The sequence below is a fragment of the Urocitellus parryii genome, chromosome 12 (assembly GCF_045843805.1).
Source record: "Urocitellus parryii isolate mUroPar1 chromosome 12, mUroPar1.hap1, whole genome shotgun sequence".
Lineage (NCBI taxonomy): Eukaryota > Metazoa > Chordata > Mammalia > Rodentia > Sciuridae > Urocitellus > Urocitellus parryii.
This window is the reverse complement of record NC_135542.1, coordinates 89,720,395-89,732,588: the sequence shown is the minus strand read 5'-3', so window position 1 is coordinate 89,732,588 and position 12,194 is coordinate 89,720,395. Positions and strand designations below refer to the sequence as shown.

The following is a 12,194-nucleotide window of genomic DNA, read 5'->3' as shown; positions in this document are numbered from 1 at the left end:
GTTGGAGGAGGCAAAAAAACAGTTATATGTAGTGTATAAAATGTGCTTTTACTCCCTGTCTACACTGTGGAAAGAGATGAAGAATGCTTATTGAATTTTTAAATCTTACGATTCTTTTGTATGTACATTTCTAATTATCAGGGGACTTTTTACTCTAAGCTCCTGCCGTTTTCCCATGGTGTCTAGTAAGAGTAGGGTAGGTACATTCCAAAATGTCAGTAATCTCCATTCAGGTCTGAGTGTTGAAATTAAGGTGGCTTTTTTTCTTCTTGTTTGGAATTCTTCATATTTGGTATTAAGTCTTGGTATTACTTATTTGGCATTACTTTCTCATCTGTTTTTGTTTCTTTTTTCTTTTCTTTTTCTTTCTTTCTTTCTTTTTTTTTTTTTTTTTGTAAGTAGATGGACACAGTGCCTTTATTTTATTTATTTATTTTTATGTAGTACTGAGGATCGAACCCAGTGCCTCACATGTGCTAGGCAATGCTACAACCCCAGCCCTAATTTCCCAACTCTTATACAAAGAAAACAGCTTACTGCTACAATTCAGGAAATAGTTTTACATAGTAAGCCCCAGAAAGAGAAATATATGAAGTAAAATGCTTCAGAAAGGGAATATATAAAAGAACCGAGCAAGAAAATTCCAGGAAATTTCAAACAAACACAAAGTCATGTTAAATCTTGTGGCTTGGAAATATTTTGTTGTGGTTATTTTAATAACTTCATAACTATGTAATTCACTTGACATTTTTAAAAAATGTGACTAATTACAAAGTTAAAATCCTTTTCTTAAATCTTACCACCAGTGACTTGTGAGTTGTATAGGCTAATTTGAAAAATCATTTTCTGCTTGATGTTCATTCTAGTGGTGGCGCTAGTGAGCTGTGAGTTTGTCATCAGGATGCAGGCGAGGAATTTGCCAGATGTGAGGCAGGAAGCCTGTTAAAGTCACTGGAAAATCTGCAGAGCTTACTATGAGTAACAGTGTTTGCAAAGAAGTGTAAAATATTCTAGATGTATTTATTGCTTTAGTTTGGGGCAGAGTTTAAGAAATATGGAGTTGTTTAAATATTCATACATTTCTTCTTGCTTTGAGAGAATACTATATTGATGACATGGTTGGTTTTCTAGTGATATGCCACGAAGTATCTTTTTTTTTTTTTGAATGGGGGTACCAGGGATTGAACCCAGGGGCACTAGGCCACTGAGCCACACCCCCAGCCCTATTTAGTATTTTATTTAGAGACAGGGTCTCACTGAGTTGCTTTGTGCCTCACCTTTGCTGAGGCTGGCTTTGAACTTGCAATCCTCCTGCCTCAGCCTCCTGAGTTGCTGGGATTACAGGTAAACACCACTGCACCCAGCCACAAAGTATCTTTTGTGTCTTTCTGAGGTTCTGAAATTACTTTTCTGCCTTGAGGATCTCATTACTAGAAAAGTGGGCCAGGAGCTAAGAATTAGTTTTGATTTAATCTCCACTATCCAAGTAGTACAATAATTACATACTTTCTGTATCTTTTACATATTTCCTATAAAATGGGAAATTTAATAATTTCTTTCTTAACAAGACTGAAAAAAGAATTTTAAGCTGTAAAATGATTTTCCACAAGGCCATAGAAATGGAAAATATCTGGTACATATTGTAGGTCTTACAAGATGTGTGAAGACCTGACATTTTTTTTTAAAAATATCTTTTTTGGTTGTAGGTAGATACAATACCTTTATTTTATTTATTTATTTTTGTGGTGCTGGAGATTGAACCCAGGGCCTTGTACATGCAAGAAAAGCAACTCTACCAACTGAGCTATATCCCCAGCCCAAAGATCTAAAATTTTTAATAACTATTTCTCTGTTTTATTGTTGATGGAATTCAGCTAAAAATTAAAAATCGTGTTTTTCCTAACCAATCATAACAAGCATCTTAATTCTTAAATCTCATACAAATTCATCTTAGCTTCAGAGCAATAACCTTTGAAGGGAAGGAGTGGGGGCTTCCTGTAGGGATGCGTCCCCTGGATAGGATATCTGAGGTGCTCCCTTTGCATGCCAGGTGGAGGAGGAGCTGCAGGAGCAAGACTTCTTAGACCGCTGCTTCCAGGAGATGCTGGATGAGGAAGACCAAGACTGGTTTATTCCAGCACGAGACCTGCCGCAGGCCATGGGACAGTTGCAGCAGCAGTTAAATGGACTGTCCGTCGGGGATGACCATAATTCTGAAGATATTTTGGTAAGAACCATGTGTATTTCCACATAAGACAGTAAAAAGAATGTAGAATTTGGAGTCACAGACTTTTTCTGGCCCTCAATCTTTTGCAAGTTTCTGGAGCCCTCTGAGCTGCTGTTTCTTCACCACTTAGATGGGCATTGATGAGAGGGTGCAGTGAAGACATGATGCCAACTTTCATTCCCCTGCCCTGCCAGTGGGCTTTCATAAAACTATTCAGACGAAGGATAAATTTGAATACTCAAGATCAGGTTTGGTTTCACATGATCTGTTGAGGGCCGTCTGGCTGTGACATGTCACCCCATTTATCACCAGGGTTGTTTCTGCTGACCTGACTAGATGGTGTCCCTTCCTCCTTCACTACTCTATATGTGTCTTGCCTGAAGCTACAAATTGAGGATGATCTTCCCCAGTAGAGGAAGCCCGTTCTGGTCAAGAATTTAGAGTAGCTGTGCTTCCCTGCTAGAACCTCCAAACAGGCTCTGAAATGATCACTTGCTGCTATCTTCCTCTTTACTGTCGCCCAAGTCTGTATTTAATAAACCTAAGTTCTGAATGTTTGTATCATAAAAATTGCCTGTTCATTTTAGAAGGAGTCTATTCCTGAGAGGTCATTTGCCACTTATAATTAGACCAGATAAATAAATTTCTTGCCTTCCATGTTTATGTAACGTCAGAATTCTGTATGCATTATGTTTTTCACCCAACTTGTGTCTCAAATGATTATGCCCTGAAGTTTGCTGAGTTTTGGGGTATTCACAACAGAGGTGTGAATATATTTATAACCAAAGAAATAAAAATGAAGAAAAGTAGAAATTATGGTAACCAAGACCGGTTTCATGGAGTTCTGATTTTCACGAAGTTGAGATACTTGTGAAATGAAAATTCTTTTTAGAGTTGAACTGAAAGGCCTCTGATGAGATTGTGAGAAGCATCAGGAAGGGAACAGAATCTCAAACAGGAAGGAGAAAATGAGCTAAGTATGGGCTAAGTATGTCAGGAGCCATTGAGAGCAGCCCAGCAACAATAGAGTTACAAGGAATTTTCTCTTTTTGTCCTAAAGGCTAAGGGGAAGGTAATGGTATTAGTGGAAGTGGAGGGGCTGAGGGTGTATCTTAGTGGTAGAACACTTCTTAGCATGAATGAGGCCCTGAGTTCAATACCTAGTACTAAAAAAAAAAAATTAAGTAGGAAGAAAATAAGTTTTAAAGTACAGCTTGCCTTAGGATTTATTATCTCTTGTTCTTATTTCAGAGCAAAAGTAACCTGAACCCAGATGCCAAGGAGTTTATTCCAGGAGTGAAGTACTGAGCCAACAGAACCTTTGAGGAGGACTTGCCTGTCCCCACATTTGGGGATAGTGATGCACAAAAAGGCAGAGCTGTCTAGAGGCGGGTGGGGTGGGCAAGGGGAGTACAGCCGGGAAGGGGAACCTCGGTTTAACTGGATACTGTGACTCTACAAGCCTCTGAGTATTTCCTTTTGGTTCTACTGACTTTGGAGCAGTTTCCTGTTTTGTTGTTAATTAGCTCTTTTTGAATTAAGGAAATCGCATTTTATTTTTTCCTTTATCAGGAATGTTCTACTGTCTGTGTTTAAACAAAATAAGCTGACCAAGGAATATTGGGTTTTTAAGAAATACCCTTCTCATCCTGCTGTGTACCTACCAGGAGCAAGAAATACCCACAGAGCTACTTGCAAAGACTGTTGCGAAGTCTTGCTGGATGGGAAAAGGGACAAGCAGAGGAGACACATGGTGCAAACCAGAGTCTGGAGCCCAGCTCTCCTGTTCCCTGGTGTTTCTGCAGTGAATTGGGAGTACCAATGGCCTGTGGAGCCATGTCTTTCTGCTCTGAACCCCATTCAAGAAAAAACAGACTTAAAGTTCTTAGTTTACAGTAACTCTTCATTCTGATGAAAGTTGTACATAGAAGGAGTGGACTATGATGGCGATTGTCACTAGAGTCCTGTGGTTGCTGTTGTCCTCTTCTTAAGCCTTTGTTTACAGCTACCATCAGTCTCATCATTTACAGGTGAAAGGGCACTTAGGGCTGATTCGCCACCTCAGCCCTCAGCTGTCTCTGCCCATATCTGCTTTCCACCCTAGCCCTACTTTGTTTTTAGGAAAAGTTATGTTACCAAAACATGTGAGAAGCCTTCTGTTTTGGCCATTAGCTCGAGTTTGGAGACTCAACCTTAAATCCTGTTTTTTGTTTACTGTAGCATCTTGGGTTGTTTCTGTCTTAAAATTTATTCAGTTTTTAATTTTTTCTCCAGTCCCATCAACATGGTTCTCCTAGTATCTTAATTCCCTCAGAAAAGTTTATGCACCTTTTCAAGGAAGTATATTTTTCAGGACATGAGTAAGAAGCTCAGCTCACAGATTGGATGCTTCTCCTACCTTATAAAAGTATGCAGAGGAATTGAAAAATGACCTAGGAGTCCTGCTAGACCCATATGACTGTGTCTACAACCCTCCAGGATAGTTAAAGCTGTTTCACATTTTACTGTTCCCATACACCAAATCTTTTGAGTTTTCTAGGTTGACCTTTCTGGGTATGCTCCTGTTGTCTTTCCTACCTATAACTCACTGAGGGTTTTTGTTGATACATCTAAGGACTAAACTGGGCACCAGGAGCTGCTTTTTGTGTACAGAGAACTTAGGAGGTAGTAGTGTGTGTGAAAGAGCATGTCTAGTGCTGGCTCTTCTCCCAGGATGAGTACTGGCGGAGATCTGAGGATGCAGTGGCTTTTGTATAACTGTTGCTTGCTGGGTGATAGGCCTATAAGGGCAAGATCACATAACTTGAAATAAAGTCGGTAGAGATTCAGTATGTGGTTGTGGGACAGAGTTTGGAAGAAAAGGACTAGGTCTGGAAAGCTGAAGAAATTCTCCATTTTCTTATGAGCTCACTTGTTGACTTTTTTGGGGGGGGGGGCAGGGAGGGTGCCAGGGATCAAACCTAGGGCTTTATGCATACTGGGCTGGCACTTTGCCATTGTGCTATATCCCAGCCTCCCTTGTTGATTTTTTGAAGATCCACAGGCTAATGCCAGGATTTTTTCCTCCAGTACTAAGGGGTTGAACCCAGTGGTGCACTACCACTGGGCTACCATCCCCAGTCCTTTATTTTTTATTTTGAGACAGGGTTTCTTTACTTGCTGAGGCTGGCCTTGAACTTGGAATCCTCTTTCCTTAGCCTCATAAATTGTTGGGTTTACACTAATACCAGATTTAAAATACAAACCCATATCTTTCCTCATTTAAGTTTATAGGGTGGAATCATTTGAAAAATGGTCTTTCTCACTAGGTCACATGTCATAGGACTATGAGTAGCTTCCGGAACATGTATTGCCAAACATGCATATTCCCAAAGCTTCTACCTCAAGAGAATGAAATTGTTAATTTTATTTTAGGGAGGACTCTGAATAAAAAACCTTGTTTATTCCAGCTTTAGTTTTCAGCCAGGATGTTGCCTCTAATAAAGAGAAGGCATTGGAAGTACATAAATAGGGGAAATCTCTCTCCTGGGGCTACTGTGCCTGTTCTAGTCTCCATTAGCCCATCTAAGCTCAAAAATGCTGAAGGCTGTTGGAATGTGTTGGCATTGTAGGAAGACCCTTTTTCAAGATCCTGGTATCTTCACAAAGAGGACAATGGACTCTCCTTTGGCTACCCATCAGGAAAGCTCTGTAGGGATCCAGAGTAACCATTTCTTCATCCTGAAGGTTTGTTCTTTTGATGTCAGGTAGACTGAACTACTAGGCATGGTCCAAGAGGCTCATTTTTCTTCTGCTGTGCTGGCTGTTTTGGATGTCTGTCTTCAGCACAGTGTCACAAGGTATATTGGGTCTGGACTAAGGAAACTCAACCAGATGAGTCTGGAACCTAAGGGCAGGATTTTTCAGTCCCCCTCAGATGCAGAATGTGCTGCCCTCCAGATCAGGAAGCAGCGTGCAAGGTGATCCCTTATTTAATATATAGGACTTGTGCTTCCACTGGTTCCTCCTGTGGCCCAACTCTTTTTATCATCTATTTCATGTTCTCAAATGTGTTGGGATTGTAGGAAGGGATTATCCCCTGGGCCACAGGCTCAGCCCTAATTTGCCAATTTCTTAGCAGAAAATTCATGTGGGTCTGGTAGGCCCTTCCCTGGGGAAGTGCTGAGAGCCTCCATCTCAGATTTCCCCCAGGAGAGGTCTGAGTGCAAGCAAGGCAAAGCTTGTGTTTATGAGTGATAGTTTTGATGTTGAATTTAAGCCACTGTTGTCTTCTTACTTTTAAAATTGGCAACTAGAAGTTTGACAGTTTATAGAAATGGAGTATTTTTAACAGTTGCCAATCTGGCTGGTCCCAGTGTTAATTTATTAGATTACTGTGATTATTTATTTGACTCTAAAACTACAAGGAGATAATTCCTCTTTTTCTTCATGGGAAAAAACAATAAAGGAACATCTTTTGAATTTCTCAAGATATTTGAACTGCAACAGAAAATTCAAGGATATAGCCTAGGCCTGGGTACATGGCAGTTCTGAGCCTCGGACCAGTTTCTGTGTACATTAGTTTACTTTTGGGAATCATATAAGGACAGACCTGGAAAGATCATAAAGATAAGGATGGATCTTTGTAGCACCTTTAGTTTGCAAAGTCGAAACAGTTGGGATGTCTTTAAATTTACCCTGCTAACAGTAGCTTACAGTAAATGTTTTAGTGAAATACTAAGCATTTTCCAAATTGTTTTTTTGCTATAAATGTTGAAAAGTTTTATCTTGATTTAAGAGAGGCTGAGCCATAGTGGGGTCACGTGAATATGCTGGTAATTAACAGGTTAGAAAGCAAAGTTGAGAGAAGAGGTAGCCCACAGAAACAGCATTCCCACATCCACCCTCTGGTGGCTGGAAGAGGCAGGCCTTCTTCAGTGAGCAACTCAGCATTACAGGCTAATGATATCTTGGTTTAGGTGATAACTGAGATATGAGAACCAGTAGAGATCTGAAAAATTTGATCAAGATTTGGAGATATTCACCCATTTGTGAAGATTGTGCATCTCCTCTAGGATACTGGCAAATGGGCAGAGAGAACAGGATTGACCCTGATTTGCTGTCTTGTGAATTTCATCCACAGACTTGGTCACAGTTTGGAAAGAGAGGTTTTAGAGTTTCTTTCTCCCTTGTTTTAATCTCCCATACTGAACATGCTACTGGTGACAGGGACAGGGGAGCAGGAAATCTACCCAAGGAAATAATCAAGTGTCTTGCATATTACTTGGCCTTCTGCTCTCACTTTCTAAACCCCCATTGCTATTCCCAGTCAGTTTCATTTTTAGGGAAGTCATAAGAAAAAGACAGCTGGATTTACTGATCTCTGTAGGGTGTTAGCCAAGAGATTTGTACTTCCTGCTTCCAGGGGATGTGAGAGAAATCTAAAAGAACAGAGACACCATCTTTATTTGGCGGGGAGGAATTATTTTTAAAAGGCTGCTTTTGTTTTTAAGTCTCATTTGCAAAATTTGCTGAGCTTACTTACTTACTTCCTCAAATCTACCTTCTCACTGGCTTTTTTTTTTCAAAATAATAAATGTTTTAGATTATTTATTTCTACAGAAAATTGAAATTTTTTTTTCTGTTTTATATTGCTGGGGCTCAAATTCAGGGCCTTCCTCATTGTTGGGCAAACACATACTATTGAGCTACATCCCCCAGCCCTGAGATAATAAAATTTAAAAACATTTTACTATTTTACAATTACTAAAATATTTTTTTCTATAAAATAGTAAAATGTTTTACTGTGTAAATCAACACTAAGTGATAATCCTGTTCTTTTGATTGTGAGCTCTTCAAAATTGTTTAATGCTTGAAGGGTAGTTGGGAGGTAGGGAGTCTTTTTTTAAAAAACAACTTTAAGGATGCATATTTTACATATCATAAAATTCACCCATTTCAAATGTTGTACAAGTCAGTGGTTTTAATAACTTTCCTCAGTGGTGCAGCCATAACCATTACTTGGTTCTGGAACATTTTCATCACTCCCAGTAAGATCTTCATGTTCGTTAGTCCTTGTTCCTACTCCAGGCAACCACTTCCATGTATAAATTTGCCTTTTCTTGACATTTCACATCAATGGAGTCGTGCACGTGGTGTCTGGTATCAGGCCTTTTTTCACTTAACATAATGTTTGTGAGGCTCATCCACTACATAGAACATGTTTTGGTGGCTTGTTCTTTTTACTACTGAGTAGTATCCCATTGATGGGTATGTACATTTTGTTAGCCAGACAGCCTGACGCACTTGGATTTCAGATTCCTGTGGTCTAAATGGAACTCTTTGAACATAGATATATAGGACTCATAGGTGAAGCTACTGTGCGTGTCAAAGGAATTACTTTTCAGAACCAGCTTTGTCACTAAGAAGCTCCACAGAAGGAGCCTTGAGTGCTGCAGAAATTTTTATAATTTTGCAACATTTTTTTATAAGAAACTTTTGTGCTGTCTACTACACATCAGGACTTTTGAAGCATCTAATAAATCCATTTAATAAGTATGAGCATGTGTCTCAGTGGAGAAGAAAGTGAAACCATCTATGCTGTGCTGGATGTTTTTCCTCCTCCAGAATGGATGGGGGAATCTGAGAACTTCCTAAATAAGTAGCATGTCTCCAGTTACAAAGCTGAACGTGTATTAAAAGTTGTACTGCCTTTGTTGGACACATTAGGAGGGAGGGAGAGAGGGAGGGCTGATGGCAGAAGTAGAGAGAGTGGAGCTTGTGGAACAAGAAGCCCCAGAAGGTCAGAGGGTGTGTGTGTGGCACCCCTGTTGGTATGGATGGCAAGTAAAGTACTGATGGTACTGGGGACAGCATAGCACCCCCGGCTGGCCCAGGTTGAGACTTTGGAACTTTGTCGCAGTTTCATAAATGTTTAAAAGCTATTGTTGCTTCCCCCCTTCTAAATAAACTTTACATGGCAGTTATTAATACTACTTTGGAGGAGGGATAGTGCTTTAAAATTGAAGAAAATAATTTTCATAAAAATATAAAAAATAGAAGTCACTTTTAAAAGTTTGCTATACACACCAAATGGCAGCTGTTGAAAATTTCAATAAATGAGAATAAAGTGCATTTGCTGGCCTTGGTACTTTTTTTCCTAGGGATGGTTCACTATGTATCATCATAATGTAGGGGTATGTGTGTGTGGTATGTGAGTTATATTTTTTTAATGTCTAAAGACATATCAGTTTCAATTGAATAATATTCCTTCCAAATGAGATTACAAAACAATAAAAGCATGGGCTTGGAATCAGACCTGAGTGAAGCCCCACCTTCACCACTTTCTTAGTGCCCTTAGGCCTGAACCTGTTCATTGGTAAAGGTATGACACCTACCCTGAGTCTATTTTGAAAATTAGAATTTTATAATATTGACTAGCACATTGAAAGCTCTTAATATTGTTGGGTGTGGATCTATAATCCCAGGAGCTTGGGAGGCTGAGGCAGGAGGACCACAAATTCAAAGCCAGCCTCAGTAATTTAGCAAAACCCTAAGCAACTTAGAAAGACCCTGTCTCCAACAAAATAGAAAAAGGTCTGGGGATGTGTCTCAGTGGTTAAGCACCCCTGGGTTCAATCCCTGATACCAAGAAAAGAAAAGAAAAGAAAAGAAAAGAAAAGAAAAGAAAGTGAGTGAGTGAAATCTCTTAATACATCTCAGCCAGTAGTGGCAGTAAGTACACTTTGAACAGAGGTGGTGAAAGGGACTTCTTGGGCTAGAAAGGAAACTGAAGAGTTGACTTCTATTTGAGCCAAAGGTAACTCCTACCTTAAAAAAAGTGAAAAGATTCTGTTATCTGTCTTTCAACTACTAAACAAATTTGAGCGCCTACTACATTCAAAGCTTCATCTTAGGCACTGGGGCTACAGGGTTAGTGGGGACGACTATTGAGATGATTGGTGTTTTGTACTTTTTTCTTTCAAGGATTTTAGGTGCTAAAAAGATTATGAGCCCATGGGTTTTGCTTTGAGCCCTGATTTCTTGCCAAAGCTAGGGAGAAAATCTGAGTTGACTTGCCTATTTATAACTTAGTTTCTAAGTTATAAGTATAGGGCTGATATATTAGATTGTAACATCCTTGAAGATGTGGATGGTATATTCATTTTTTAAATTGCACTAAACTTAATTGTAAGTGTAGTGTACTAAAGTGTGGATATATTTTACATGTACAGCTCTGAATTTTGCTAATTAAAAAATGGCCGAGTCATTTTTAGCACTCAGAGCACTTCATCACACCTGGAAGACATGAGTGTTAGCTGACTGGTCTGGATGATGAGCTGTGCTAACATCAGACAGATGAAGGCAGTACCAGCCTTATTTAAGTCCAGTGCTCATTGCTTTCTTGCCTTGTCATGAGGCTGTTATAGGCTTGGATGCCTTGGTAGTGCAAAATCCCATTAATTGCTCCTGGTATCTTGTTGGAAGCATATGTTTAAAGGGGAGGAAACTCTCACACAAAAATAAGCTCCTGTACCGCAACTAGTGTAATAGTGTCTTACTAATGAGAATAAACAACCTCATCACATTTGTGTAGTTTTGTTGTTTGTCATACTAGATAAACATACTATACCACTAAGCCACATCCTCGGCTCTTTATTTTTTGAGTCTTCAAACTTGTGACCTCCTGCCTCAGCCTCCCAAGGGGATTATAGGTATGTGACCACACCCTGCTTGAAACCTTATCACATCTACTAAATGTGATAGAATCTAGGAGCATATCTGACCTTAGGTACTTTAAGATTATCTTCATGGGGTGGAGAGATTGGAGATATAGTTCAGTGGTAAATCACTTGTTGGGCATGTTTGAGGCCCTTGGTTCAATCCCCAGTACTTGGGGGATGGGAGAGATTTTCATTTGTTTTTTGTATAATACTGAGAATTGAATGCAGGGCACTCTACCACTGGCTTCATCCCCAGCCCTTTCCACTTTGAGACAGAGTCTTGCAAAGTTGCCGAGGTTGGTCTCCAATTTTCAATTCTCCTCTCTTAATAGGAATTGCAGGGATTACAGGTGGACACCAGTGTATCTGGCTTCATTTTTTCAACTAACATTTACTCAATAATCATGTTTTTGGACTAAGAAAGTCAAGATATGCTGCTATTCCTTTCTAAAACCTCCACTGTTCAACTGGAGTTATATAGAGTCTACACAAATAGAGTGATGGTCATATTTGAAGAACATAAGTAGGTCTCATTATTTATAAACGTTTTACCAAAACACTGCTTGAACCTAATCCTAAGAACACATTAAAACAAAACAAAAAAAAAAACCAAGCCAGGTGAGTGGCACATGTCCTTAATCCAGAAACTCAGGAAGTAAGATCACAAGTTTGAGGCCAGCCCAGCAATTTACTGAGGTCCTAAAAAACTTACTGAGACCCTGTCTCAAAAAAAAAAGAGCTGGGGATGTGGCCCAGTGGTAAAGTGTCCCTGGGTACCAAAAAAAAAAAAAAAATCTGGGCATGGTGGCTCATGCCTGTAATTGCAACAATTCAGGAGGCTGAGACAGGAGAATTCCAAATTTAAGGTTAGCCTTCAGCAATTTAATGAGGCCCTGAATAATTTAGCAAGACCCTGTCTTCAAAACAACAACAAAAAAAAGTAAAAAGGGCTGTGGATACAACTCAGTGAGCCTAACACATGAGGTTCTGGATTCAGTCCCTACTACTAAAATAATAATACAATCAAGCTCACCACTCAATAACTCAGCTATTATTAGGACTGTGGGATATAGCAAAGATACTTCTGTTATATCCTTGTTCTCTGCAGACTTTTTACAAGGTGAGGTACTAGCAATTTGCCAAGTGCTGGACCCAAAGAATTGGGTGACAGTTGGATGTGAAGTGCTCTGTCCCTTGAAGGGACTTGGCTTGAGTTCTTATTGCTCAAAGCACCAGCTTGCTACATTGGGCAAGAGAAGAGAGCT

General features: G+C 39.6%; 1 protein-coding gene across 2 annotated transcripts in view; it reads left to right on the top strand.

Annotated features, from left to right (window-relative positions):
• The window catches only part of Paip2b (poly(A) binding protein interacting protein 2B), a 38,976-nt gene extending 29,638 nt beyond the window's left edge, over positions 1 to 9,338 (top strand). For both annotated transcript variants that reach the window (XM_026405094.2, XM_026405096.2), the window contains 2 exons: positions 2,051 to 2,227; positions 3,479 to 9,338. In XM_026405094.2, the coding sequence (XP_026260879.1) occupies positions 2,051 to 2,227; positions 3,479 to 3,535 (234 nt within the window). In that variant the 3' untranslated portion in view covers positions 3,536 to 9,338. The remainder of the gene's footprint in view (positions 1 to 2,050; positions 2,228 to 3,478) is intronic.
• The last annotated feature ends 2,856 nt before the right edge of the window (positions 9,339 to 12,194 follow it).